General features: G+C 46.9%; 8 protein-coding genes across 8 annotated transcripts; 4 read left to right on the top strand and 4 right to left on the bottom strand.

Moving 5' to 3' along the window:
• Nucleotides 1-71: 71 nt before the first annotated feature.
• Nucleotides 72-382, top strand: BJ212DRAFT_1245802 (uncharacterized protein; the record flags this gene model as incomplete). Its single annotated transcript, XM_041329654.1, has 2 exons — nucleotides 72-157; nucleotides 208-382. Coding segments are annotated over 2 exons (261 nt in total), but the record flags the coding sequence as incomplete, so codon positions are not given.
• A 278-nt stretch (nucleotides 383-660) lies between these two features.
• On the bottom strand, nucleotides 661-3,500 carry BJ212DRAFT_1468504 (P-loop containing nucleoside triphosphate hydrolase protein; the record flags this gene model as incomplete). The annotated part of the gene is made up of 15 exons (XM_041338997.1): nucleotides 661-1,221; nucleotides 1,275-1,611; nucleotides 1,671-1,731; nucleotides 1,793-1,934; nucleotides 1,990-1,995; nucleotides 2,052-2,104; nucleotides 2,161-2,311; nucleotides 2,360-2,532; nucleotides 2,587-2,726; nucleotides 2,778-2,832; nucleotides 2,882-2,951; nucleotides 2,998-3,128; nucleotides 3,182-3,301; nucleotides 3,351-3,403; nucleotides 3,454-3,500. The coding sequence occupies 15 exons, from the start codon at nucleotides 3,498-3,500 to the stop codon at nucleotides 661-663; spliced, it is 2,100 nt and encodes a 699-aa protein (XP_041187819.1).
• A 1,599-nt stretch (nucleotides 3,501-5,099) lies between these two features.
• BJ212DRAFT_1538185 (MFS general substrate transporter) lies at nucleotides 5,100-7,992 on the top strand. The gene is made up of 16 exons (XM_041341826.1): nucleotides 5,100-5,621; nucleotides 5,674-5,773; nucleotides 5,824-5,966; nucleotides 6,021-6,091; nucleotides 6,141-6,251; nucleotides 6,304-6,432; nucleotides 6,485-6,669; nucleotides 6,719-6,756; nucleotides 6,811-6,854; nucleotides 6,912-7,007; nucleotides 7,039-7,092; nucleotides 7,139-7,280; nucleotides 7,334-7,392; nucleotides 7,443-7,489; nucleotides 7,540-7,658; nucleotides 7,725-7,992. The coding sequence occupies exons 1-16, from the start codon at nucleotides 5,535-5,537 to the stop codon at nucleotides 7,860-7,862; spliced, it is 1,563 nt and encodes a 520-aa protein (XP_041187818.1). The 5' UTR covers nucleotides 5,100-5,534; the 3' UTR covers nucleotides 7,863-7,992.
• A 2,304-nt stretch (nucleotides 7,993-10,296) lies between these two features.
• Nucleotides 10,297-12,750, top strand: BJ212DRAFT_1485911 (major facilitator superfamily domain-containing protein; the record flags this gene model as incomplete). Its single annotated transcript, XM_041341047.1, has 15 exons — nucleotides 10,297-10,524; nucleotides 10,578-10,677; nucleotides 10,738-10,880; nucleotides 10,936-11,006; nucleotides 11,056-11,166; nucleotides 11,213-11,341; nucleotides 11,393-11,577; nucleotides 11,624-11,661; nucleotides 11,719-11,762; nucleotides 11,946-11,999; nucleotides 12,046-12,187; nucleotides 12,239-12,297; nucleotides 12,348-12,394; nucleotides 12,433-12,560; nucleotides 12,622-12,750. The coding sequence occupies 15 exons, from the start codon at nucleotides 10,297-10,299 to the stop codon at nucleotides 12,748-12,750; spliced, it is 1,608 nt and encodes a 535-aa protein (XP_041187817.1).
• A 4,839-nt stretch (nucleotides 12,751-17,589) lies between these two features.
• On the top strand, nucleotides 17,590-18,616 carry BJ212DRAFT_1389013 (uncharacterized protein). The gene has a single exon (XM_041336945.1). It carries the CDS (start codon nucleotides 17,604-17,606, stop codon nucleotides 18,399-18,401), a length of 798 nt encoding a protein of 265 aa, XP_041187816.1. The 5' UTR covers nucleotides 17,590-17,603; the 3' UTR covers nucleotides 18,402-18,616.
• Nucleotides 18,617-20,823: 2,207 nt separating this feature from the next.
• BJ212DRAFT_1389012 (uncharacterized protein) lies at nucleotides 20,824-21,461 on the bottom strand. Its single transcript, XM_041336944.1, has 4 exons — nucleotides 21,326-21,461; nucleotides 21,204-21,269; nucleotides 21,003-21,106; nucleotides 20,824-20,937 (listed from the first exon to the last, which is right to left on the bottom strand). The coding sequence occupies exons 1-3, from the start codon at nucleotides 21,447-21,449 to the stop codon at nucleotides 21,009-21,011; spliced, it is 288 nt and encodes a 95-aa protein (XP_041187815.1). The 5' UTR covers nucleotides 21,450-21,461; the 3' UTR covers nucleotides 20,824-20,937; nucleotides 21,003-21,008.
• Nucleotides 21,462-23,174: 1,713 nt separating this feature from the next.
• On the bottom strand, nucleotides 23,175-23,625 carry BJ212DRAFT_1388988 (uncharacterized protein). The gene has a single exon (XM_041336943.1). It carries the CDS (start codon nucleotides 23,570-23,572, stop codon nucleotides 23,201-23,203), a length of 372 nt encoding a protein of 123 aa, XP_041187814.1. The 5' UTR covers nucleotides 23,573-23,625; the 3' UTR covers nucleotides 23,175-23,200.
• Nucleotides 23,626-25,277: 1,652 nt separating this feature from the next.
• On the bottom strand, nucleotides 25,278-26,211 carry BJ212DRAFT_1590583 (uncharacterized protein; the record flags this gene model as incomplete). The annotated part of the gene is made up of 6 exons (XM_041342489.1): nucleotides 25,278-25,452; nucleotides 25,562-25,694; nucleotides 25,781-25,840; nucleotides 25,918-25,932; nucleotides 26,003-26,020; nucleotides 26,074-26,211. The coding sequence occupies 6 exons, from the start codon at nucleotides 26,209-26,211 to the stop codon at nucleotides 25,409-25,411; spliced, it is 408 nt and encodes a 135-aa protein (XP_041187813.1). The 3' UTR covers nucleotides 25,278-25,408.
• Between the last annotated feature and the right edge of the window lie 1,698 nt (nucleotides 26,212-27,909).

The following is a 27,909-nucleotide window of genomic DNA, read 5'->3' as shown; positions in this document are numbered from 1 at the left end:
ATCGCCGGAATTTTGATGGCGACCATACACAGGCCTTGCCGCAGCGGGCGATGTGCCCCGCTGCAGTTGCACGGTCTGTGCGGTGGTGTGATGACTTGATATGTCCATCGCCTATATTCCCGAACCAGAGAAGGAAGGGTTGGTTCAATCGCAGAGGGTTTGTGGCACTTTGTTGATGTGTATGAAGGCTAACCCGTAGTTCTTTAGAGACCAGCTCTGGCGAAACGATGGTTACTACCGGACACCAGCACCAGAAGACGCGTACCCTCCTGATCTTGAGGGCTACCCAGAGCCTGGATGTGGGTGGCAGAATGAGGAAGGAACTCGCATTGACATCAGTCATCGTCTGATACCCAAACCTCCCCTGCGCTCTGTATTGAAGCCAACGAATTATAAGTGTCAGGATGGTATTATCGCTGGTTACCTCACCGCTGCCCCCTCCTCGCCGACCTCTGACGACGAGTGACAATCGGATGCATCATGAGTCCGCTGCCCCGTTTCATCATTATCTAACACGGACGCTATGCAAAGCTCTCTCCGATCAACTTTTCGTTTTCGATGTTTTATTCGTTCAGGTGTTCTCCGCCACATTTTATCGGAGCTGGTATACTGTCTCTAGCATTATGATGGTGATAAGTTACATCTTTGCATGTTTGTACATTAGTCTGACGAGAGAGATATGACCTCATATTCATCCCCGCTCGTCCTTCTATTTAAGCTGGCGGGAATTCCCTTCGCCTTTTCTTCACTCCTTCGCCGTTTCTTGGTTGACCGAGGTGGTCTAAGTGAGTAAGCCCAGTCCACATCATCATCATCGTCAACATCCGACTCCTCGGCATCAATCATCTTTATCTGGCTCGTAAAATCTTCTCCATCAACTTCGTCCGGGTCCGATACATCTTCATATAGCCTTTTCTTTCTTGGTGGGGCAGGTTTCCGAATTCGTGACGGGCCAGAAGTGGGGTCTTCTTGAAGATCCAATATATCAGGAGATTGCCTGTCAATAGTAGTCTTCTTGCTCTTTACTTTGCGCCCATGTCTCCTGAAGGAGCACTGGATTCTAGGCCCGCCTCCATTGACGATATCTTCACGAATGAAACGGGTGAGCCGGAGCGCTTGATTACCGGGTGCGACGTAAACATTCACAGTGTACGCCGTCGACGAAAAGGCCTCCTCGAGGTACCGCAACACAAGCATTTGCACAATTAGCGACTCCATGTCCTTTCACAATATCTCGGATCGGATCAAACTCGACATGGGAAAGAAGAACTCACGTCCTTTGAAAGCCTCACTTTGCCGCCAGCCACAGAATCATAATCAATCTGTATCTTCTCTTTAGCATTTCGGCGCTTTCCGTTGCCACCAGTTTCGAATGAACCGCCACCCAGACCACGCGCCAGGTCACTGAGGCCAGCAATGGTCAGGCGCCCGCCATTACCTTCCACAGCTTCAAGTATCTTTAGAATCTGCCACGCTTCAACTGTCACATCCTTGTGTTCCACGTTGGCAGGAGGCCTCGTGCAGTTATCGCAATGGCCACATCGGTCCATTGCATCTGATTCGTTCGTGGTCCATGAGGCCATAGAGAGATCGGATGATGCCGAAAAGTATCTATAATGATCACCGAACGTACTTGTGAGGAGGTAGACACTAGCACGAATTAGGCTTACTTTGCAAATAAGATCTTGCGGCATTCTTGCATATCTTGTGCAAAACGTAAGATGTCATGCACTACGGGGGACACGGGGAAGTCTTGTGTGACGGTTCATATTCAAATGTGGAGATGGCTCACATTTCATCACGCCATCCTGGTCACTGCACGTAATGGAAGCTTGGCGAGTAGCATCTTGTGGACGATAGTACAATACGCAGTCTGCGTCTTGGCCGTCTCGCCCAGCACGTCCAGACTCTTGATAGTACCCATCAAGAGACTTCTGTGTGGCAAGCACTCAGTGAGTGCGCAGAACACTACTTTGAGGCTCCACGAACCGATATCTTGAATGCCGTTTTAATAACGTAACTGCAGGAAACACCTGAAATGAAAGACGCACTGTATGGTGGAGTACGAATCGAACGTCACCCTTGTCAATCCCTAAGCCGAAAGCTACCCCGGAGGTCATCAGGACCGGAAGTCCATGTGATGTGACACATGAGGCGGACCTATTGTAGCGCAGACTACCTGAACTTTCCCTTCCCTCCATTGCATGTGTAGCCTTTCTTTTTGCCCATCCTCGACATTCGCGTGGTAGACGCCCGTTTTGATGCGACCATTGCTCACCATTTGAATGCTTTCAGCAACCGATTCAGCATCCTTCAAAAATGTGAACTCAATGACCGCGATGGTCTTGGATTAAAATACCTTCTTTGCGAGGCAATATATAATGCCACTATCATTTCTGTGATTTTGCAGAATGTAGTCCGACATTGTCATGATGAGTTCTTTTGCTGAAGATGGTTTTGGCAAGACAGTGTAATGGAGATTTTTGCGGTACAGAGGCGCAGAAAAATACACCGTCCCATCTGGTGGGGCAGCTGTGCGCAGTAGCACGTTGTTTTAGTTGTCCGCACATTCAAAAACATGCACACCTTTCCCATCTACCACCGGTTTCATTTTGAGAATCTTGAGAATATCTTGGAGGACTCTTGGGGGGCAGGTTGCGGACAACGCAAGAATGGGCACGTGAGGAAAGAACTGGCGAAGGATGCTCAATTTTCTGTAGTCTGGGCTGATGCGCGGTTAGTGAGATGCTCGTATGTCCATAGAGATGAAACTGTACCGAAAATCGTGACCCATTTGAGAAGCGCAGTGGGCTTCATCGATAACGATCCGAGCTTGTGCAAACTAATCATAAAATTTCCAGGTTATGGGCTTAGAACCTACCAAGCTTTCCACCTTCCACAAGCTTGCGCAGAAGAGACATAAACGTCTTGCTTTTAGCTATTTTCTCTGGCTGAGACATAAATCAGCATGAGACCATTGTAGGATTGCTATATTACCGTGACATAGCATAATTTAATGTCCCGACCTTGATGTCTATGCACCTGAGATGATGCCATGGATGTCAGTCTTTGCTGAATCTCGTTGAGTAGGGGACGTGGAGTTCCCCCTGTCAACATAACAGCTTCCACTAAAAGAACATCAGTAATGAAGATAGGAAATTTCAGATAAAAGCGCATATACCTCCTGACTCCCTCAGATGTAGGATCTGATCCGTCATCAGGGAAATGAGGGGGGATATCACCAGTGTACACCCTGGCGTCAGGAGGGCAGGAAGTTGATAGGTTAACGACTTGCCACCTCCTGCAACAGCACGTTAGCGACAGGTAAAAGGTGCCATCTACCATCCTACCGGTGGGCATGACACACACAATATCTCGGCCATCCATATTAGCATTGCAGACTCTGTTATTGGTCCTTTAAGATTCAGGAAGCAAGTCGAGGAGCACACTGACCCTTTCTGGCACAGTCGAAAGTCGGCGATATTGAAGACCTTCTTCATTGTCAACTGCAGCTGCGTTGACCAGTCGAAGCTAACAGTATAGTCAACTGTAGCTGCTTTGCCCTTGCCCTTAGTCTGGACAGCGTCACTGAGCCCCCTTGACGGTTGCACCAGGTTGATACGGCTGCGTTCTCGAGTGAGGTCATCTTTTTCAGCAATTAAGGCCCCCCGTAAAGCAGTCAACTTTTTGATCTGCTCGTCTATCCCTTGTATTTCGACCTCTAGAGAAGACAACCGGGTGTTGACGTCATGTTTCTGAAGATACGACGGCATCTTCGCAGATTTGGATGGACCTGCAACATTAACAGGTGCACCGGGACGTTGGTCCACGAGCGTCATCTCAAGAATCTCTTCCATCTGCGAGTGTAGGCGTCAATGAAGACCACCTGAAATTGGATCCTGGTACTCACGTCATCTGATCCAACATGATCTGAAAGGTAGTTCAACTTATTGCGAATCATGTACCGTCGTGCACTACTCCGTACTTATCCTTGACTAGATAAATTACAACTAATAGACAAGGCACAGTCGGAGGCTTGGAGTGGTGATGTCAAGGCAGTGAAAACAGACACAAGCGGTACGTGAGAAACGCGGGGACGCGACGTGTCTATTTCAAGTCTATTTGGTCCGAAACTTTCACCGTTGCCCTCTTTGCTAGCGACTCAATATGAAATAACATGTTGAAGGAGTCAACTTTCTTTATATTCTATGTAAGTCATTTCGGATACCAATAGATTTGGTGAAGACATGACGCTACTGAATCCTGCCATGCAGCTGGTTTAGATAACACGACCATAACTTCCAGTTAAATAGTTTCACCGTAACTTTCTAAACTTCAGAGAGTCACAAAATCCACTGCAGAGTGATAGAGCTTCTCCGAGTTCAAGTCCGTCGAATTTCAGCTGAATGATTGCTGTATTGGCCTTGGTCTCAGATCTAATCTAGTCGTACGTCTTTATTTCTGCTCAACTCTGCTCTGTAACATCGCAACTACAGGTTTTCCGTCAATGCTATCAATACTCTATCTGACACATATCAAGTGGACTTTCCAGGCCGTGTTTTCTCGTCCACGCTGTGAATCTCTCCTCCAATGGGATTACTGAGCCACCGGCATTCAAGCAGATCGGCGGCCAGCTTCTACATAATAGAATTCGATCCTCATGCCTTGGTTATCGGGCCGTCATTCGGTTTACGTTTATAGTGGTATGGACATGAACCTTACACGTACACAGCGGTCCGTAAACCCTTGAGCCCCAAGTAGGCCGTTCAGGAGACTTGACATGATTCGTTTTGGTCTAGTCGCATGAGGGTGCATTTTCAAGCGTAAGTATGAATACCTTTTCCTATCAGCATCTTCCCTTGCAATGACCACATGACTCTTTTTATATATCGGCTAGCAGGAGTTGTGATCCTTTCGATAGATTTGAACATGATACATGTCGACGATCAAGTTGTCAAGTTTCACTAACGAAATCTTGTTATCTTGAAGCAGGGTTCATCATGATCATATTCCCCCATTCATCGTGCTACGGAACGTGCCAAGCGTCTAGACCCACTTGACCACGCCACTGTGTACAATCACCCCACCCTACCCTGTCATCATCACTGACCCGGAATTCCTCCTACTTGTGAGACGTCCAGAGGGAAAAGCGGATAGCAATGATGTAGGGGTTGATGATGTCATGTAATGTGTGGTTTCAGGTGCTCACGCTTTCCGAAGGGATTCCCGCACTTGTACTGTCCTCGGTTGCACTGAAACTACTCCTATTGCCAGTGTCGGCCGAATTCTATTCCTGACCTCGCCTCCCCGAAACGAAGATGAAACGTCTCTTGTGACATTCTTGTAATAGGTGAGAAATTATATTGGTATTACTCATCCATGGGCTTTATGGTTTAATGGGCGAGACATCCCGGTCCATTGCAGGGAAAAATCCTGATACCCTGACTACTCGTCAACTTCATTGATCCTCGGATTTGTCCCCCATTAGCATTTAAAAGCACATCCATTTTTTGGTAGCGAACGACCCGGTTCCGATGATAATGGACGACGCCAGTAAACGCATCAGCTCACCCTCGTGTACAACTCATGTTCCACAGGAACCTGAACAAGAGTTGATACTCGTAAGTCATTGTCATATTTCATTTCGCATATAAGAAGGCTTACGCTGGTCAGATTAAATTTGACGAAGGGGACCCACGCGATCCACAAAACTTCTCTTATGCGCGGAAGTGGGCCATCACGCTGACATGTTGTGTGTTTGCTGGAATCACGGGTAACTTCGGTTTTCGGTGTTGATGTCATTCTATCTGATATTTGCAACAGCAGCATCAGCGTCATCTTATTCGATCAGTTATGAATCGATGATGCATGACCTAAATTGTACTCAACTTCAGGCGACCGTTGGACTGAGCTTGTACGTGATAGGTTTCGGGATTGTCCCTTTGATTACTTCGTCATTCAGTGAGGTAAGAACTGACCAGTTTTCTATCGTTGATCGTTAACTGACATCTATATTTTAGGAGTGTGGCAGACGGCCCCTTTACATCGTGTCGTCTGTATTATTTATGCTCGCTGAAGTTATGAATGGATTGTAAGTTGTCGTATAATTGTTGCGACAAACGGGCGTTCATCACTGGCAGGGCACCAAATATACAAGTTGTGATTGTGTCGCGTACACTACAAGGAGTTTTTGGTTCAACTGGTTCATCCTTAGTCGGAGGTAGCATCGCTGATATATGGCAGCCACATGAGTAAGACAGGATACTTGCGCTAACGAAACTCCCTTGCTGACAAACGTCTCAGACGTGGATTGCCGATGTCTTTGTTTGCATTCTCATCGATATTCTCTTTTGGCCTCGGGTCAGTGTTTGGGGGGCTTATCGTTACCAGTCCACACCTCGGTTGGCGGTGGGTGCAATGGGTGCATGTCATGTGTGTCGAAAAAAACTATGTGCTGGTCTCTCTTTGAATATTTTTCTCTCAGGTTTTCTGGGGCATATGTTCTTGACGTCGTCCTGGTGATGAGCGAAACCCGTTCGTCCATTGTTCTAACCCACATCGCCAAGGCTACCAGAAAGACGACCGGCGACTCTAGGTATCGGTCCAGCACTGAAATTGGCAGACCAAGCATAAAATCTCTGATAAAGACGTCGTGTACACGGCCCTTGTGTGCGCAAAACAATTTTTTACCAAATTTTTCCTAACCTCATAACCATAGATCTACTCTTGACTGAACCTATTGTGCAGAGCTTCAGTGTCAGTGACCATTGATGTGTACCGTCAATAGCGGTTGACGATATTTGATGACAGGTCTGGTGTGGCTTCACTTGGGGGGTCGTGTACTGTTTGCTTGAGTGAGTGCTTATTGACTCCTGAATAGAAGTCGGTGGCTCAAATGAGTTAAACAAAAGATCCATCACCACGGAGTTCCAGTCTGTCTACAACTTCAGCGTCAGCGAAACAGGATTCATATTCCTTTGTCAGAGGAAAGTTATTTCACTGCACGTGTGCACCGTACTTGATCTCTCGTCTCAACAGTGTTGGAGCCATCATTGGATTCATTGCGAATACGTACCAGGAGACCTTGTACAAGTAAGAAAGTCTGTACCAAACATTCGACATGGCTCATGCTATTCAGAAAATACTTTTCGATAAAGGGCCAAGAAGCACGACTATACATGGCGTGTGCCGCTGCTATTGTCCTGCCCGTCTCAATGTTTATCTACGCATGGACAGCATCACCTAACATTCCTTGGATAGTACCTCTGATTGCATTAACTGTACGTCGACTTCTCAACAGTGTTCGAAGTTGATCGTTTTGACGGATTCACAGGCATTTATGTCTGGCGTCTTCGTAATATTCCAAGTTTCATTTTTGTATCTTGCAGACTGGTATGTGTCTCGCCGCATCTATCCTGCCAATGTTTGACAAATAAACCTAGCTACGGTCCATATACCTCATCGGCCCAAGCGGGGCAGAGCTTGTCTCGTGAGTCTGCACTATATATTTATTTCTTCAGCTGAACTAAACTACAAAAGGAAATTTTATGGCATTGATCTTCCCACTCTTCACGCAGCAGATGTTCACTGGTATGACATATAAGTGGGGACTGACACTCTGGGCATTGATATCGGTGGCGATGGCACCGATTCCATGGGTGTGTGAATTTGCATACATTGTGATTGGTGGCGAAATCTTAGAGCTTTCCACGTTTTTCATGCAGGTCCTTCTCTTCTTTGGTTCAAAGATCCGCTCGCACAGTAAAGTCTCTCGCAAAATTCTCGAAGCTGAACAACAGCAATTGGACGGCGAGAAAACTATTGTTTCCAGCCCAACCGAGGAAAGAAGTATGCAAGTGTAACGAATACTTGGCATATCACAACGACTGTAATGACCCTTCATGTGAACGTCAACTCATGATTTGATCTCCGATAGATTTATGTAGTATAGGTGAATGCACACGCCCTCCGAAGGTGACTACGGCCATGACTATGAATATGAATGGGCATCTACGCTCATGTAAGCTCAGGTACCTAAGTACCTTGATGGCTATGACGTCCGCGATCAGTAATGCAGCATACACATCGAAATCATAAGTCTTGATCTTTCCAAAAGTCAATGAATACCCAGCAATCCATATATAATTACAGACGCATAGATTTCTTGACTATGATGCACCCGGAATCTGGCAGGTGAGACACTACAGAGTCCATCACTACACCTGAGCTCCATACTCCTGGGATAGTATCTGCACGAGGTATTGTTAATTAGATGGGTCAAGAGGTACTAGAGCAAACGGCAAACAGCGAAACAGAATATCACACACCGCACTTGGATCGGTAGATCTTCAAGTTTGTCTCGGCGCCGATCCAAAAGATGATTCCACGCTGCATGTCATACGTACTTACTACTCGGACCAAATTGATTCAATCAGCTGGCGAGGATCACTGCTACCAGCAATGATAATAGTAGAACGCCGAGCGATAGTGACTCATTTGCGTCGTGTCATGGACCTGCACCTCGTGATTTCCGAGCTCTCTGCCGGCCACGATAACAAATCAGTGCCGGTCTTTAATTCCATATGGTGACCCATGATCAGCTGGCCTACACATACTTGTCATTTCATTGGTTGTCCAGGATCGCGCCAACAGTCTGTAAACAAAGGGCTTTTCCATCAATCAAGTAATCATCCGACTTGCCAAGGTCAGACAATCAGCTTAATAATATCAACCGGGCCTTTCTCCGAGTTATGTCACCATCATTGATTATGTAATGTTGATTCTCGAACGGCGAGCTTGCGATTTACGCGACCGCGACAGGCAAGTGACAGGCCTGCTTCACGGATCACGACACACACGTATTGCCATCATGATGATAACGCTTGCCAACGAGCGTAAAGCATACAGTACCGTTCTGTCTCTTCTAGACTTTTGCCGGGGCAATATGATTACTATGGTGGGGTTTCTCGCGACCGCCTTCACGTCTCCGCAAGTAGTAGTGGCGGACAGTTCGTAGACTAGCAGTTCACTGCTGGATTTCCATCACTGGTGTGTGTAACCTTGTTCTGCCTTGATGCAGACGACGACCAACCCTCTAAACTCGGCTTAATAATTTTTTTGACATCCACTCGCAGACCGCCTCGACTTCCCAAGCTGCGGTTGATAGGTGCCTTTGTACACTCATGCATGAACTGCGGCATATCTTACAATAAGAACTGAGGCGGGCGTGTACTGGATGTCCCTGTATACTCTTGCAGTGTGTAGTCAGTTGGTTTCCTGGATTCACTTGTCGCGTTCTGTTCCTTAGGTAAGTTATCAGTATTTGCCCCGAGTGCGATCAATCATTCTCTATGCATCGCCAGTGGAACTGATTATATTCGTAACAGGGTGGATTGTGATTTTTATCTTTATTTCGAGCGTGCTGTCAACGATACGGGCCGAATAGTTGACTCTCAAACTTTCAAAGTCCCTAACAAGACAGTTGTTATCATGCCGTCAAGTATTTGTCGTCCTGCTGCTGCGACTCTACACAACAGAACTTTTAGTTATCGGCCCGTTGTTCGCCGTACGTGTATGGTGATACGGACATGAAGCCTACATGGACTCAGCGGGCCTGAAAACTCCTGAATCGGCTTTTCTGGACTTACATGATTCAAAATTTTCTAGTTACATACTTTTAAGCGTAAGCACACTTTCCTTATGAGGAATCTTTCCTTACAATGACCCTATGACTCCTTTTCATTATCTAGTAAAAATAGGGATAGGCGACTGATAGGCGTCTGTAATGATAATCTTGACAAATTGATCGATCTGTGCCAGGGTTTTACCAGGGTCAATCATATCCACCCCAATTACTGCAATTCAATTGGTATAACTAACAAGATTATCCATTGTTCTAGGTTCTGTCATATTTGCCCCATTCATCGCACTCCTCCGCACAATCGGCAGGATAGAATTGCGGGTGCCACTATTCATACGTATGACTGCACCTGACGGCATCCTGTCCCACTTTTGCTATCCCTGCCACGCATGACATCTCTGGGCCAGAATCCCTCCTGCTTGTGAGACGACTAGAGGGCAGAAATATACAGCAAACATGTAGAGATTAACGGTGTCATGAATTAGTAGTATCTAGCTCACGCTTCGAAAAGGGACTTCTGCACCATCGTCATTCTCGGTTACATTGCTCCTATTCCGATTGACAGTGTCGGCCGAAAGTCAAGACTCGATCTCACCTCTCAAGACAAGGGCCAAATAAATTCTCGTTATAGGTAGAGAAGGATACTGGTATTACTCATGTATGGGCTTTATGGTGTAATAGGTGAGGCATCGCGGTCCACAACATGGAAAGACCCTGATACCCTAACGTTCGCTACTATTATAGATCCTGTCCCGTCGACAGTTAAAAGCCCATCCAACTTCCGTTCGAAAGACCAAGTTCTAATGATAATGGGTGATACCGGTAAACACATCAGCTCGGCTTCGCGTATAGCTCATGTTCCACAGGAGCAAGAGTTGATACTTGTAAGTTATTGTTGCAATTCTTTTCTACGTCCAGAAATGTTGACATTGAGCAGATTCAATTTCACGAAGGGGACCCACGGGACCCAATAAATTTCTCTTATCCGCAGAAGTGGGCCATCACTCTGTTATGTTGTGCATTCGGTGGAATCACAGGTTAGCTCGGTTTTTTAGTGTTGATGTCCTTCTATCTAAAGATTCCAAAAACTCCAACAGCAGCTGCATCGTCATCATATTCGATCAGTTATGAGTCAATGATGAAGGACCTAAATTGTACTCGACTTCAGGCGACTTTGGGACTGAGCTTGTACGCGATAGGTTTCGGGATTGTCCCTTTGATCTCTTCGTCATTCAGTGAGGTGAGAACTGGCCCTGATTTTGGTGTCGTCGGACATAACCGCATCTGCATCTCAGGAGTGCGGCAGACGACCTGTTTACATCATGTCGTCTGCTTTGTTTTTTCTCGCTGAAGTTATGAATGCATTGTAAGTTGTCGTATAACTGTTGCGACAAATAGGTGCTTATCACTGACAGGGCACCAAACATACAAACTGTAGTTGTGTCGCGTGCACTACAAGGGGTGTTTGCTGCATGTGGTGCATCGTTGATTGGAGGTAGCATTGCCGATATATGGCAGCCACACGAGTAAGACAAAATACCCGTGATAGCTCCATTATTGACACTGTTCCAGGCGCGGACTGCCAATGTCTCTGTTTGCATTCTCATCACTATTCTCTTTCGGCCTCGGGTCAGCGTTTGGGGGGCTCATTTCTGCCAGTCCGCACCTCGGATGGCGGTGGGTGCAATGGGTACATGCCATGTGTGTCCACAAAACTACATGTTTTAGACTCTCGTTAAATTTTCTTATCAGATTCACTGGGGCATTTGTGCTTAGCGTCATCTTAGTGATGAGCGAAACTCGTTCTTCAATTATTCTAGCCCAGATTGCGAAGGACACCAGAAAGATAACTGGTGACCCCAGGTATCGGTCCAGCGCTGAAATTGGCCAACCAAGCATGTCATCTCTCATTAAGACGTCGTGCACGCGGCCATTGTGTATGCAAAATAATCTTTTGCAGAGTTTTTCCTAACACGACTCCAGATCTTCTTTTCACAGAACCTGTTGTGCAATGCTTTAGCGTTAGTGACTGTGATCATTGTGTGCTACCAATGACAGTTAACGTTATTTCATGGCAGCTTTGGATCGGCTTCGTTTGGGGGGTTGTGTATTGCTTGTTCGAGTAAGTGCAATTAATTGTTAGGTAAAAATCGGATGCTAAAGTGAGTGACGCGAAAGATCCGTCACTACAGAATTTCAGTCCGTCTATAACTTCAGTGTCGGCGAGACAGGATTTGTACTCCTATGTCAAAGGAAAGTCATTATATTGCACACATGCTGCGCATCTGATCTTTTACCTCAACAGTGTCGGAGCTATCATAGGTTTTTTGGCGAACATGTATCAGGAAACCTTGTACCGGTAAGAAACTCGACAGATGTCATCCGCCGTGGCTCATGCTATGCAGAAAATACTTTCCGACAAAGGGTCAAGAAGCACGGTTATACATGCCATGCGTCGCCGCTGTTGTCCTTCCCATTTCGATGCTCATCTACGCATGGACGGCATCACCCAACATTCCTTGGATTGCGCCTCTGATCGGGTTGACTGTGCGTCGCAGACATGTCGTTTCTCACAATGTTCCTAATTCGTATTCACAGGCATTTATGTCTGGCGTCCTCGTAATATTTCAAGTTTCATGTTTGTATCTCGCAGACTGGTATGTATCTAGACGCATCTATCCTGCAAGTGTTTGATGTAAAAACCTAGCTATGGTCCATATACCTCCTCGGCTCAGGCGGGACAGAGCCTGGCTCGTGAGTCCGCACTTCCTCATTCATTTTATTGAACTAAGGAACCAAAGGAAACATAATGGCATTGATGTTCCCACTCTTCACACAGCAGATGTTCGCTGGTATGACATATAAGTGGGGACTGACGCTCTGGGCACTGCTATCGGTAGTGATGGCACCAATTCCATGGGTGGGTAAATTTGCCTACATGGCGATTGGTGCTCACAGGTTCCACTTCGTTTTTCACACAGATCTTTTTCTTCCATGGTTCAAAAATTCGCTCTCGCAGTAAGGTCTCTCGTAAGATTCTCGAGGCTGAACGGGATGGCGACACAACTGTTGTTTCAAGTCCTACTGAGGAAAAAAGCATGCAAGTGTGACAAATTCTTGGTTGTCATATCAAAACAGCCGTAATGTTTTCATGTAAAATCACGACCTGGCCCCTGTTAGATATATGTAAATTGCAACTCAAATGAAAGACTTCCTGTAGACAAAATGACATTTTCAAGCCGACTACTGCTGTTTTTCCTAATATACTTCGTCATACCAGCAATGAGTATACAGGCAGAACGTTAAGACTCGAAAAAGTCCAAAACTCTACACTTCAAGAGTTCCGATGGAGGATAGGTTCCTCCTAAAATGGGTACCCATAACCACCAAATCCAACATATAAAAGTAAGGTGTTTTCCTACTAACCATTCAGATTTATTTGATCCCACATCATATCCTTACTCATAACGTGTTTCTCCTCTGCAATCGTTTTCGCCGTCGTCGCTGCTTTAGCATCATCCATCTCTGCCATGCCCACTGACGAGGCATGTGGGTCTTGTACTAGAAATTATCAATACAGCGGCTGCGGTCGTGGCATATGCGTGAGTTTCAGTGGTTTATGTCTTGGATTTAACGATATGACTTACCGGCATGGAAGTACTACAATCACTGCACTTGACATGGTATGGTCCAATGCAAAGTTCAAACGGAGTTCCTGACGTCCATCATGCCAGAAAAGTCGAGATAGCACGGAAGTTGTAGTTCATCACGATAACAGTAGAGTTGCATCAGAAACCGCGTTGTATGAAATTCAGCTTAACTTGGAGTTGATCGTTGAAGTCAAAAAGGAGTGAGGATGATTGGAGAGCGACTGATTCAACCAAGGTCTCGGGCTCTAGCTCTGATGTCCGATGTCACGTAGTGGGCAACTACCGGACATGATTTTACAAGTTTGAAACAAACGGACTCCTTACTTATAATAGGGCCCGAAGTCAGGCAGGCCATGCATATCGAGTAACTTCAATTTTGAGACACTGAGCAGAGAAATCATTGATTTGATTGATGTGGCGAGGGGATCATACCTGTCCCACGTCTGGTCTGTTGTTTCTGATAACAAGTGCAGCAATGAAATTTCATTGAACTGAGCCTTTCACATCGAAGTAAACTGCCGAAACAAATCTTCGTGTCTGCACTTTACATCGCGGTGGAAGTATCATCCACACAACTGCAACCCGACACCATGATCATAGACCAGAGTCTGATGTTTTGCTTCTAACAAGTGCATCAGTGTACAACACAGGCGCTAACAGTGAAACAGTGACCAAACATTGGGTATGATGTTGCAGAGGGAAAACAAGCTTAGCTGATCTACTCGAAGCCTTCCACAACAACGTAAACCGCCAATCATTTTACCAAATCATTGGCGACTCACGTCGTGGTAGAAGTATGGTGGAGAGAGGCCGATAGCACCAAGGCCATTAGATCTGAGTCGTTCAGACACTGCGAATCGCGATGAGCAACTCAGTGAGAAGCGGGAACCGCAGAAAATTGTCACCTACCAATATGTGCCGGACGGAGTTTCAATACTGCACACCACTTTGGAGGTGCCGGGTGGTACAGCGCTGCTAGATACTTTCGTCAATTCTGCGCTAATCTAGCTCCCCACATCCTGCAATGCCGCATAATAATCCATTTGGCAGTTTCATTGCATCATCGAACTTACATAGACGACCTCATCCACACAATGCACATGATCCGAGTCTCAAAGTCATTACACCCCCCTCAATCATACAACAGCAGCACTCTCGTACATATCTACTAGTAAATAGTAATACTGTACTTGCTCCCTTACGCCGAATACTAACCGAGTCATTTGTGTGACTGCCGACTTGGGGTGCCGATCGCACAAGAAGGGATAGTCATGATGACCAGGCCAAGTACCTCCGTTTGGTTTTTTCCGTCATGCCAGCAAGGAGCATACAGATCGAGTGTCAAAACTGAAAAAATAAAATAAAACTCATGCTTTAAGCGTTCCGATGGCCCATGGGGGATAGGTTCTTCCTAAAATTTATGCATACCCATAAGTCTAACCATGAAGAACACGGCGCATAAAATCAAGGGCGTCTTCCTACTAACCTTTCAGATTTATTTGATCCCACATCACATCCTCACTCACAATGCGTTTCTATTCTGCAATTGTCTTTGCCGTCGTTGCCGCTTTAGCATCATCAGTCTCTGCTGCGCCCGCTGAGGAGAGCGCCCAATGTGGGTCTTGTACTACAAATTACGCATGCCGCGGCTGCGGTGAGGGTCTATGCGTGAGTTGTAATGGTTTTTGTCCTGAATTTAACAACGTGACTTACTGGCGTGGAAGTACTTCAATCATTGCATTTGACATGATACGGTCAAAAGCAACGCTCAGACGGAGTTCCTGACGTCCGTCATGCCAGAACATGTCGGAGCAGAAGTCGGGAGCAGAAATGTCAAGACAGCTTGAAAGTCGTAGTTCATCGTGGTAGCGGAAGCATAGGACCAAATTGTTACTGCAGCATCAGAAGCGGGGTTCTATGATATTCACTCTGACTTGGTGTTGATCGTTAATGTCATAACGACTCGGGGTGACTCACAAAGGTTTGGTGATGGGTTTTCTGGCGAAGGCGCACAGCGCTTTCCGGCCCCGGGGAAAAAGATGTAGCCTAAGAGAGTTGAGCTGGGACGGCGGGTGGGATCACCTTGCTGTGACTCAGTAGTTACAAATCTTTTCCTCAGGACCCAAATGGGTTGCTGTGTTGATTTTGGCGAAATGCGAGGCGTTGAATCAGACTTCAGGAGATGAAAATTGGGAGTGGAAAATGAAAACGAGCAGAGTGAGCTGCACAGCGACGAACAGTGATCGCGGCACGAAAGCAAGAGGTTCGATGCCGCGTCTCTTGTTCGCTCGTGCCTCGTTACATAATGGAGCGCCAAATCAATTTTAAGAGCACAAGGTAGATATGACGAGATTCAACTCGGTTCGCTGAGCAGAGAAATGAAAACTTATTGCAGCGAGACACACCTATGTTTTTTCTTCTGATAACAAGTCGCACGGCACAGGCACGAACAAACAAACAGCTCAAACCGGTACGACGCGCAGTGAGAAGACAAGTTTTATTAGACGGAGGTTTTCACAACGACGTAAACTGCTCGAAACAAGTATTAGTGTTGGCAACTTACGTTGTGGAAATAGCACCCACACCAGCCGATATTATCACATATTACTGAATCTGATATTTTGTTTCTGATAAAAAGTACATCGGCGCACGACACAGGCGCTCACGAAAGCATTCAAGTATCTGGTGGGACGTTGCGGTGAGAAGGCAAGTTGATCTACTCGAGGCCTTCTACAACTACATAAACCGCCAACAACTTTGCCAAATCGTTGGCGGCTTACGTCGTGGTAGAAAGATGATGGAGAGAAGCCGATAGCACCAAGGCCACTAGATTTACGTCGTTCAAACACTGCGATGTGCGCCTCGAAGGATGAAAAACACACATCTCGAGACGTGCAACGCGGTGAGAAGCGTGGGTGTGTGGAACCAGGAATGGAGAATTTGAGTACAATAACCATCATAATGAAAGATGAGGGCGATAGAGCGGAGTTTATGATGACCGCTTTATGCGCTGGCAGCTGGATAGAATTTCAGAATAAGGTTGTTTCGAAGACATAGACGACGACGACGACGATGAAATTAATGATCGCGACGAGACTGAGCCGATGAAAAACATACGATATGTGGGATAGGTAGATGATTGGAGTGGAAGTACTCGTGCTTGCAGTGCACGTATTTGAGAAAGGAAGTGTCAAGTTGATGTAGTGAAAACCAGCTCAATTGACAGTTCATGTGACCCGCAGCTGAGAGTGAAGAAACAATGCGTGCAAACGAAGATCAACAATAAAATTTTTAAAGTCAGCGGTATTCATTATAGGCAAGTGTTGTTGTACGAAAAGAGGACAATGGCTAGAACGACAAAAAGCTCGAGAATGCTATTGTTTCTATTATTCGAGAGCTGGGATGGATATATACTAGACCTCACTCCAGCTTTTCATCCGCACTTCAGTTCACATACAACATGAATACACGTGAGTTAAGACTCTCTTGACTTCGAGGATCAAGTAGCTTAACCTCACTATATAGTTTTCGCTCGTGCATCATTGCAACGCAGTTCTCGTACTCGCACCAGAAAGAACTCAATATCAGACGCTAGCTGTCCGCCACCATCCTGCTCACATTCAACAACCCTCCAAATAATACCAGAGTGCTCAGAAAATGACTTCGAGTCACAACCGAAACCTTCCCCACGCGTCACCCTCTCTGCATTCACATTCTCCATCGACGATGCTTTGCTTATGCTCAATGACGCACCTCGTTCACCCGCTCTCTCTGCGTCCTCTTCTACAGATGACAGCAACTCAGAAATGCCCGCTACCCCAGGTACATCAGACGACGAAGACTTTACCGACCTACCTCTCCCGACTCCTCGTCTGAGACCCAAGCGCATCAGCATTCGTCCGCTGTGCATAACCAAGACCCGTTCTATCGTCGAGGACGTTTCAGAGATCACCGATCCTCACGAAGAGGAAGACGAGTATGATTTCTACACACGCCAATTCGAGGACTTCATCTCCCTATACTCGCCCTCTTCTGCCCCCATCTCTGCACCAGCACCCGCCCGCCCAGACTCTATCATCCTCTCGCCAGATGTAGTACCCCAGTTGCCTGTCGAAGTGCCTAGACCACGCGGACGTAGCCGTTTCTCAAAGGCCCTTCCACTCCTTCCTCTCCCTACCCCACCCCCAACGACTGTCCCACCCGTTCCACAGCTCCCAGTCTCAGTATCAACCATCCGAAGAAAACGTGTCATCCCACCCTTGCCCATGTACCCACCTCCCCCACCTCCAATCGAAACACGTCCCCCTCCTCGTATGGCTGTCCCCTCTGACATCGAAGACGATATCTTGTTCGAGGAAGAGCCTACTCGTCCAATCGTCATCGAACAAGTATGGTTCGACGACGAGGAAGATTCCATCTATTCCCAGCCTTCCTTCGTACCAGCCCAAAACATCCACCCCATCTCACCAACAGTTCCCGAACCATCCATGAACGAGGTGTACCTCCCCCGCGCAAGCACTGACTCTGATGCCCCTCGGTCGTCTCTCGATTCTTTTTCAAGCAGCCAGTCCCACTCCTCTTTTTCATCCTCAAGCTCGTCTGAAGAAGTGATCCCCATCTCCCCCTTCTCCTTCCCTCCCACTCCAAGACCTGAAACTCACCAACTCCGCAGTCGATGGAGCTGCTCCACGATATCCTCACTCGCTAGTGAACCTCCACGCACGATTCTAAGTCCATTGCGTGGGGTGTTTGCGTCGAGATCGAAGTTGAAGTCGGGGTTGGGATCAGGATCAAGGCGGGCACCTCCTCCCCTTCCGATCATGTCTTCGCCCCCCCGTCCTCGCGCATCACCCAGTTCATCACCATTACAAACGCGAACCAACACCCAATCCCAAACGCGCGCACAGAGTCCGTACAAAATGCCTCTAACGCGAATGGTATTCCCCGCAACGCCCTCCCCTCCCAGTACACCCACCCCCAGACACATCCGCCGCCAAAACTCGCGCTCATCGACGTCTTCTGGGTCGTCTGAAAGCGGGAGCTGTGAGAGCAGCGGCGGTGCGGGGTTGAGGAGGAAGCCGATTCCTGTTGAGATGTTTTTGAGGGCTTGATTGGTGGAGTGTGGGGTTTCAATTTTCGTGAATATTTTCTTCGGGATTTTGTTCTTTGTCGTTTTTGCTTTTGCTTTTACTTCTGTTGAATGTTTTCGATGTCTCTTTGCTCTCGTTAACGACGATGACGATTCGTAATTATTGTATCCGCATTATCATCATCTCCCGCTCGCTCATTCACGCATACTGATATTCATACTATAGCTGTACCCTCTATCTAGCATCTTTCTTTTCGTCGAGACGTCTTTCATTGATTTCTCTTGCATGTCTTTCCAATCTGAGCCTCTTACACGTTTCCTCGATCTCTGACACGTCTTCCGTCCCGTCACGTTTCTACACACTCTGTCTCTGTCTCCATAGCATAGTCCCCTTGTAGCCTAGTTCATACTACGATGAAATCTATTCAATGTTTTGATGTTTCCTGCAGGGTTTCTTAAGTCATTCATCTGAAGGCAGGGGTCACACCGTGGGAAAGAGTGACGCCTGTTACAATCAGTCCTCCGATCGTCCTCAACTCTCAATGCCCCATCTACTAAGTACTTAGTAGATTCTTGATTGTGTAGGAGTGTTCGAAGATAAGCTCCTGCAGAGTTAAAAATTTACACAGATGCTCAATATTAACATCGCTCACGGTCTGAAAAAGCAACTTGACCAAAGTTGCTCAGTCCGACCATGAGTCTTGACGAAGTATCGATGCGTTCTGGTCCGGAAGACTGTAGCCCTCAGGTAGGTGCGTTTTCAACTGTTTGATGTCGTGTGCATTTGGATAACCTGTAGGTCCATCGCTGGTGCATTGTGGCCAACGTACCTGGATAAGCACGACTGCAACCTCCTCGGGGTATGGTGATCCGTTCGGAACACCTTTCCGGATACTCAGCACCCCCTCCCATCCTTCCAAGGAGATACCTTGGAAGAGATGGATGCAGTGTCGTTGTTGAGACGAATCAAAAGTCAATGTTAAGCCCAGACATGCTTTTTGACGGCCATCGATATCGTGCAGTACACGCTGAGCCCGCCAGCCTTGCACTCTGGAGAGGGAGAAGATGCGCTCCTCGCTGGAAGAAAATGTCTACAACATGTGTGCTGCTGCTATGTACTCTCGTAATCTCTGACCCTATGCTACTCTTAAGTCCCTCCTTTGCTTCGCCTGACTCTGACATTGCTTTCCTGCTGACTCGGCGCTCGTCCTGACCTCGCTCTCTTGCTAGCCTCGTCTCTCTAGGCCCTTGGAGCAGCTTTCCTGCTCAGAGTCACATCGTGCCTATCTACGGTTGTTAAAAAAACAATCAAACATCTAAAGTCAAGATTGAGGTGTGTTTTTATTAGGACCATGGTGCATTGTACGATCTACAAGTTGGTCTACGGTGATTCAGCAAAAGCACGCTTTTCAATAAGATTTATTTTATGAACTTACACGTCATATTGAAATTTCCCAATCGAACGAAAATGACACCGGCTCCACCGATGTTTTCTTTACGGCGCGTTGATCAACTCTCCGAACCACTAGTAACTCACGCGTCAGTACCAACGGACATACTGTACCGATGTGAAAGCAGAAACACGACTCACGTGCAGATGGCGGAAATGACGTCCTATGCAAGTGAATCAGTGGCATGTCATCAAAGTTCAAACCCAGGAAAACTACTGTACTCACGCATTGCATATCGCAGTAGAAGCAGTCTGCGTCACTTTCGCAAGAGGAAGGACATTGAGGGGGGCTAGACGCGTCGGCCGGCATGGCAAAGACTGATGATGCTAAAGCAGCAATGACAGCGAGCATGAAACGCATTTTTTGACTTATGGGAAGATGATTCGGAAGGGAATGGTAGGAGAGCGGCGGGCTTTTATGTAGTGAATGTTATTTAAAATTTTCTTGCATACGTGGTTATGGGTTCAAATGGATGCATGTCTGCAATGCCAGCAGTTCTTGCCAGCTCAGGTATATTGACAATTTGATGTGGAGTCGAACTCATAAGCAGCTTTATAAACTACTGAATATTCGTGTGTTCTATCAGCTGTCGACTCGCTACCAAAAGCGCTCAACATCTCGCTGTTCTCTTGTTCCCTTGGCGTCAGATCGGTCTGTCTTGCGTTGAACTTGACCACCGCTGTCTTTCTGTTTATTTTTATTTTTGGCGAGTCAAAGCAGAAGTATGCATTTAAATGCGTCGCGGCGGGGTGGCGTTGATGTAGCTGTCACACCGTCCGCTCCTAAGCTAGGCTCGTATCTATGCGCTACATGGCGAACCCTCTGTGTTTATGAGCTTAGAAAGAGGTAAGTTGTAGAGAAGATACTTTCTTATTATCTGGACTGACTCTAAGGTAAAGTATGTGTACAGTATTTATACTATCGAACTCGAATCTTCGCTGATGCATGACAAATAGTTTGCGACTCGGCATTTTCCGTTAGTCAGCGTTTGCCCCTGCGCTCGCTTCCATGTCCGACCAACACCCTCTCCTCCTTCCAAGGAGATGTCTTGGAAGAGATGGATGCAGTATTATCGTTGAGATGAGTCAAAGTCAAAGTTAGGCCCGGGTATGTCTTTTGATATCGTGCGCACTGCGTACATATACCTTCGAATGTACAATCACAATCTACAGGCCCATCTATAAGATTCTACAAGTCCATCTATAATCTACAGCCACATCTATAATTCTGCGCTTGCCTACACAGTCACTGACACTGCGTCGTAGACTGATAATAGGTATATTTACGCATCACATCTAACATCTCCCAAACGACGTCAACTCCACTGATATTTTCCTGACGGCTCTACAAATCACTAATCACTCGTTTATCAGTTCCAACGGCCAATGTAAAAGCAGAAACACAATTCACTATGCAGAAAAAATATTCCTGCCATGCAGGTGAGTCAAGTTATCAAATCTAGGAAAACGGCTGATACTCACGCAAGCCCCCACAGGGCAGACCTGGCAATCTAGTTCACTATCGCAAAAGAAGGGACATTTTGCGGTGTTCGCGTCAATGGGCGTAGCGGAGATTGATGATGCTGCGACGGCGAGGATGATTGCAAGGGAGAAACGCATCGTGTGTGAGGATGTGGTATAGGATTTGAAGGGTTAGTAGGAAGACATCCTTACTTTTATATGCTGGATAACGAACGTTCTTTATCGTGTTAGGAGGAACCTGTCCACCGGAATCCTCTTATCAGCCTCGGGTCCAAGCTTTGAAGCTTGCCGCATTCAACTACATGATATCTGCAACGCCAGCAGGCAGGGTCTTTCGGCAATTTAGTCTAGAGCGCCCCTCCGCCGGTGAATGTTATCATCGAGTCCTAGTACCCCCATGCGTCATGATTGAAGAGAGGACATTTCGATCCCAGAATATCCGTCTCTGCGAACATCCAAACCCCATCTGCGCCAGCACAGCCATCGTTCCCATGCACATATATTATAGTAAATAGTTGATTCTTCTTCCTCGCCAGACCCTATTCCTCATACCCCTCGCCTCCAGATACCCCCAGCGTTTATGGACCAGCCACCACAGTCCTTAATCGAGGCACTTCAGGCTACCATTAACACGCGCTTAACGACGCTCGCTATCAAACTTCGTCCTTCGCCTCCATTCATAGCAAAGTTTTCTCCTCCTCCTACTCTTCAACATAGTACCAAATTTCGTGTGGTATCCGATGATTTGGCGAACAACCGGTCTTTATCTGCACAAAGAGGGATTGTGCTCTGCTGAAGGTTGTCTTTCCTTTTACTAATGCTCGATTTCTTTAATTACAGTGAACGTGAACAGTGAGTCCGTGTTGTCACCGTTTTTTGTGTGTATGCCTGATGGTGTAGACTGGCATTTTCGGTGGCATCGGAGAATACCACCAAACTGAGAGCGTCCAGCGCATTACTCCGTCCGATATCAGATATTCATGATACCAAGCGCTGTTTCAAGCTGGGTAACTTGATGCTGTCCTCGTACCCAAGAAGGAAGGGTACGTTTTACTCGAGGCGCGAGTGTATTCGCTGATTGGCGCTAGTACGCCTTGCAGAGGGTGCAGCGCCATAGTTGGAGCACGCTGTTAGTTGACTTGTTGATATGTCTCATGCATAGTTGGCTGTTTTATAGTCGTCTGAACGACGAGGAGCTTGAATTTCTTGGGATACGCTAGAGCAACTTTACTGCAGCGCTTATAGTCATGACGAAGAATCCGACGCGTTCCGGAAGACTCGCAGATTATAGCTCGTGAGTGGGTGCGTTTTCAACCCTTTGATGTCGTGCACATTTAGACAACTTGTAGCTAGATCTATTTCACCCAAGGTGCCTGAGCAACCGCAACTGCAGCCGCCTCGCCGCATGAATCGAGGTGCTCACGGTGGGTATGGTAATCTGCTTGGAGCATCTTTCCAGATACACGGCACGTCCCTCTCCTTCCAAGGAGATGAGTAGGGGCCCCTAGGGGTGTAGGCAAGGCGACTGTAGTGAGCTGAGCAGCGTGAGAGAGCAGCAAGAGCCCACACCAACTTGGAAGAAATAGATGCGGTGTCGTTTAGACGAGTCAAAAGTCGAAGCTAGGCCCAGGCATGTTTTTTGGCAGTCATCGGTATCGTGCGTACACGCTTAAACCAGCTTTCCCGCTCATAGTCACATCGTGCCTATCCACAGTTGTTAAAAAAACAATCAAATGTCTAAAGTCAAGATCTAGGTATGTTTTTATTGGGTCCATCGTGCATTGTACGAAGTCGGTCTACGGTGATTCAGCAGGAGCAGCAGTCACTGAAACTGTGCCGTGGACTGATCAGCATGCTTCTCAGTAGGATTCTTTTGGTGTCCTTACACATCATATCCAAATTTCCCAATCGAACAAAAATGACACCACCGATGTTTTCCTGACGGTGGCGCGTTGATCAACTCTACGAAGGACTAGTAACGCATGCGTCAGTGCCAACGGCCTTACTGCACCGATGTGAAAGCAAAAACACGACTCACGTGCAGATGGAATTAGCGGTGTCCTATGCAGGTGAGTTACTGGCATGTCATTAAAGTCCGAACCCAGGAAAACTACTGTACTCACGCATACCGGCAAACCGCAGCCATCGCAATCTATATTATTGGCACAAAAAGAAGGACATTCAAGGACTTCAATCACATCAGCGGGAGTGGCGAAGATTGATGATACTAAAGCAGCAATGACGGCGAGGACGAAACGCATTGTTTATGACCCGTGTAATAGGGATAAAATAATTCTTAGGGAATGGTAGGAAGACGGCTGGCTTTTATATGTTGCACATTGTGCTTCTTGCGTACGTGGTTGTGCGTTCAAACGGATGCATATTTGGAATGCCAGCAGTTCTAGGTCTATTAGCAATTTGATGTGGAACTACTGAACATCCATGTTTTCAATCAGCTGTTGACTCGGTACCAGGAGCACTCGACTTATCTCAGAGTAAGGCTGTTTTCTGGTTCCCCCAGTGTTCTTCAAGCGTCAGATTGATCCGTCTTGCATTTAAGTGCTGTCTGTTTGTTTCGCATTTTTGGCGAATCAAAGCTTTTGGGTACGAAATGCACCTGGTTTGCCCAATAAGTAAGCCTAACAAGGCTTGGCTGCGTAAATACCCAACACCGGCGATAAATATTGCCTCAAATATTTCGAGTTTGGTCCTCTTCTTGTCTCGTCAGAACGCCCCTACAAAGCGGTTTATATGTTGTACAAAATGTGAAGAAAATATTTGAAATTTAAACTGACGTACACGCATCACCAAAAGTCCAGAAAACGGGTATCGCCTTATTAGGTTAACATCAGCTGTCGACTCAGGATCAAAAGCACTCAACATCTCGGAGTAAAAATGTATTCTTATTGAGGTGATGGCCCCTGGCGTTCTTCAAGCGTCAGACCGGTCAGTCTTGCGCTTAACTTGACCAGTGCAAACGTGTGCGATCTCATCACGGTGGAGTGGCGATGATGTCAGAGTCGCAAGTACTGTCCGTTGGCGGGCATGTCCCAAGCGAGACTCGTAACCAGTCTCTCTGAGATGTTGAGTGCTTGACGTAGTAGTAAGACTGTTCGATCTCGGAGTGTGAAGCGAAGAGTTTGAAATTCGCCACATGCCGGTTTGCCGCTTTGCATCTAGCTTCGTCTATCGCACAATCATTGAAGTTAGACCAATAATGGTTGGGTTGGGCCGAGCGTCAGCTCGGTTCGGGCTGATTGAATGACCATTATGACTGTGGAGCTACGAGGTTATCAATGATAGGAACGGATAATCAAATACGAACGTGTAAAATATTGAAGAACGGTCAATATATATGCTAAAAATTAAACTGATACTGGGTGCTGCAATGAAGGGAATCGAGAACAAGAAGGAAAGGCTTACCGCTCAGCCGGATGTGTGGTACCGGTTCCTTCCGAGCACTCTGGAGCCGTACCTTCACATGTTGCTCACGAGTATGAGCTAAGCTCCATCATCGACATCGATCTTAGCCTTCTCATCCCCGTCTTCGTTGCACCCACCGAACGCAATATACGCACCACCGATTAATGTTGTGAACTCTTTCCACGCCGCTGCTGCGCTAGCGTTACCCGAAGAACCAGTGACGATGCGAGTGCCGTCTGGCGAGAACGAGACCCAGTTAACTGAATCACCCAGGTAGTATATCCCCTAAGCACGGTATGAACAGTCTCTCAGTTCGTATAACGTCCGAATACCACAGGAAGAATATTCGGATATCGTGCAGAACGCTTTCTCAATAGCGGAGAGTTGGCAGGCGAGAATGGGAGTGCTGATACATACAGCTGTGGCGTGCTGTGTAAAATCATACCGCATACCGCCGAAGACTTGAATGAACCTCTGTACGCCCATTGCAGTTGACGAGACATCTTTGAATTCGGAATGGCCCTGTGGTTGCGCATACCAGTGAGCACTCAGACGACGAAGACTTTACTAAGCTACCTCTCCCAACTCACGGTCGGAGATCCAAGCGCATCAGCATTCGCCCTCTGTACACAACTAAGGCCCTCTCTATCGTCTGCGCAGATGACGAAGGCGTCTCAGATATCACCGATGCTTATGAAGAGGAAGAAGAGTACGATTTCTACACACGCCAATTCGATCGTCATCGAACAAGTATGGTTCGACGAGGAAGAATTTACCTATTCCCAGCCTTCCTTTGTACCGGCCAAAAAACATTCACCTCATCTCACTATCAGTCCCAAAAACACCCATGAACGGGATGTACCTCCCCTGCGCAAGCACCGACTCCGACGCCCCACGGTCGTCTTTTGATTCTTTTCGAGCAACCATTCCCGCTCCTCCTCGAGTGTGCCTATCCAAATCCTGTTGAGCGTTGTTGAGAAACAATCAAACTAAAAAGTCAAGACCTAGGTGTATTTTTATTAGGTCCATCATGTGCATATACTTACAATTTTACGATCTAAAGGCTCAGGCCCGTCTGCAAAGGACCGACAGTCACCGATGCTGATCTGCACGGTAATAGGTGTTCTTGCATGCCATATCTAACATTTCCCAATCTAACGAAAATAACGCCAACTCCACCTACGTTTTCCTGACGGCTCTACAAATCACTGATAATTCTCGTGTCAGTGCCAACGGCCATACGATACGAAAGCAGAAACGCGACTCACTGTGCAGAAAGGAAATTTCTGCCATGCAGGTCAGTCATATTATCAAATCCAGGAAAACGACTGATACTCACGCAAAGCCCCCAAGTGCAGTCTTTGCAATTTATGTCAATCCAGCAAAAGAGGGGACATCTCTGGGCGCTAGCGTCGATGGGCGTTGCAGAGATTGACGATGCAGCGACGGCGAGGACGATTGCAAAGGAGAAACGCATCGTGTGTGAGGATGTGATATGGGGTCAAATAAGCCTGAAGGGTTGGTAGGGAGACACTGACACCTTGCTTTTATATGCTGGATAATGCCCCTTATGATGTTGGGAAGAACTTATCTCCTTATTGGCTTCGAATGTCCAAGCTTTGAAGGTCTCCTGAATTTTCTTGCGTGGTTGTGCGGCATTCAACCACAAAATCTTCACAATGCCAGCAGATTGCGAAGTGGCAATTTGGTCTAGAACGATTGAAAACCCCTGCGCTGGTGAATGTTTTCCTCGAATCCTGGTACCCCCATGTATCATGATTGAAACGAGGACATCTTGATCCCAGAATATCCACCCCTCCGACCCCGTCCGAATATCTGAACCCCATCTGCGCCAGTACAGTCATCGTTCTCATGCACCACATATACTATCAAATTTAATGTTGGAATAAAATCATGTATTAAGACACCTTTGGACGAGCTTATGCAGAGCGGTTTGATGCTTGTAAAGTTACACCCGATTCTCGAGAACCTGTGCAGTCATTGTTATGCATACCACACGCTCGCCATTAAGGTTTGAATCGATGAGCCAGAGCTGGAATAGCGCTATCGCGAGATGCATGACTTCTATCACGCCCCCTTCGGATTTAAAGTCTCGCCCTCCCCGAACTTGCACTCAAAGCTTTGGAGTTTACGAATCTAGGCTTCCCCCTGACTGCATTGTCCCTGGGAGCCTCAATTCACATCAGCGAGCCTGAATTTGAGGGGAATGCATCCCTTTGGATGCGAGATGCGGGAGTCGTGCGAGGCGCTTGCTTACAGTGTATTGGGAGGAGAGATGGGGACAGGATCTGGACGAAATGAAGAAGGAATTCCGCGGCCCTCGCGTGTTGACTTCCCTTGACAGATACCATGGTGATAGGCAATTGTCATTTGTTTTTCGTTTACCACGTTGAGGACGACGAAGAGGCTAGTGAAGGACGAGGTTTCTTGTCTGTGACGTGCAGTAAACTGTATACATGCGTTCGAAGGAGCGACATGGTAATGTGCCGGAGTAGCTACTCGACACGAAAAACAGTGATATTCATGCTATCATGCAAAATACATAGTCAGATTCGTATGTCGGGGAGGACCAACCACTCGATTGGATACGATGGAATACATTCTGGAAGCTTTGAAGACAAGTGGGACGCATGTATGCACTGAAGCGCTGGGAGAGTATACTGTCGAGGACGGCGGGTATGATAATAGGGGATACTCAGCTAAGGTCTGATATCAATTTGATGAACAATCAAAATCAAAAGTCGAAGGAGGGAGCCATATACGGGACTGGGTGTGTTTTGTTGGGTCCGTTGTGCATTGTACGATCTACAAGCCCGTCTAGTCAGCAGGAGCAACAGTCACTGGCACTGCGCCGTGCACTGATCAGCACGCTCCTCAATAGTATTCATTATGTCCTTACACGTCATATCAATCCAACAAAAATTACGCCAAGTCCACCGATGGGTTCCTGACGGCGCGTTATTCAGCTCTCCAGATTACTAGTAACTCACGCGTCAGTGCCAACGGCCTTATTGCGTGAAAGTAAAAACACGACTCACGTACAGATGCCCATAAGGGGGTCCTATGCAAATAAGTCACTGGCATGTCATTAAAGTTCGAACCCATGAAAACTACTGTACTCACGCATGGCGTCGAATAACAGTCCTTGCAATCT

The sequence above is a fragment of the Suillus subaureus genome (genome assembly GCF_016647635.1).
Source record: "Suillus subaureus strain MN1 chromosome Unknown BJ212scaffold_46, whole genome shotgun sequence".
Taxonomy (NCBI): Eukaryota; Fungi; Basidiomycota; class Agaricomycetes; order Boletales; family Suillaceae; genus Suillus; species Suillus subaureus.
This window is presented reverse-complemented; position numbering and strand designations above follow the sequence as displayed.

Bases quoted from the DNA above. Each gene is read 5' to 3' on its own strand.
- BJ212DRAFT_1538185 (XM_041341826.1), top strand. From the start codon at position 5,535: ATGATAATGGACGACGCCAGTAAACGCATCAGCTCACCCTCGTGTACA. The intron at 5,967-6,020 runs GTAAGAACTGAC...TCTATATTTTAG, and splicing joins TTACTTCGTCATTCAGTGAG to GAGTGTGGCAGACGGCCCCT. The intron at 7,281-7,333 runs GTACGTCGACTT...ACGGATTCACAG, and splicing joins TACCTCTGATTGCATTAACT to GCATTTATGTCTGGCGTCTT.
- BJ212DRAFT_1389013 (XM_041336945.1), top strand. From the start codon at position 17,604: ATGGCTGTCCCCTCTGACATCGAAGACGATATCTTGTTCGAGGAAGAG.
- BJ212DRAFT_1389012 (XM_041336944.1), bottom strand. From the start codon at position 21,449: ATGCGTTTCTCCCTTGCAATCATCCTCGCCGTCGCAGCATCATCAATC. The intron at 21,270-21,325 runs CTGTGGGGGCTT...AACTTGACTCAC, and splicing joins ACTAGATTGCCAGGTCTGCC to CTGCATGGCAGGAATATTTT. The intron at 21,107-21,203 runs CTGATAAACGAG...GCGTAAATATAC, and splicing joins TTTTACATTGGCCGTTGGAA to CTATTATCAGTCTACGACGC.
- BJ212DRAFT_1388988 (XM_041336943.1), bottom strand. From the start codon at position 23,572: ATGCGTTTCGTCCTCGCCGTCATTGCTGCTTTAGTATCATCAATCTTC.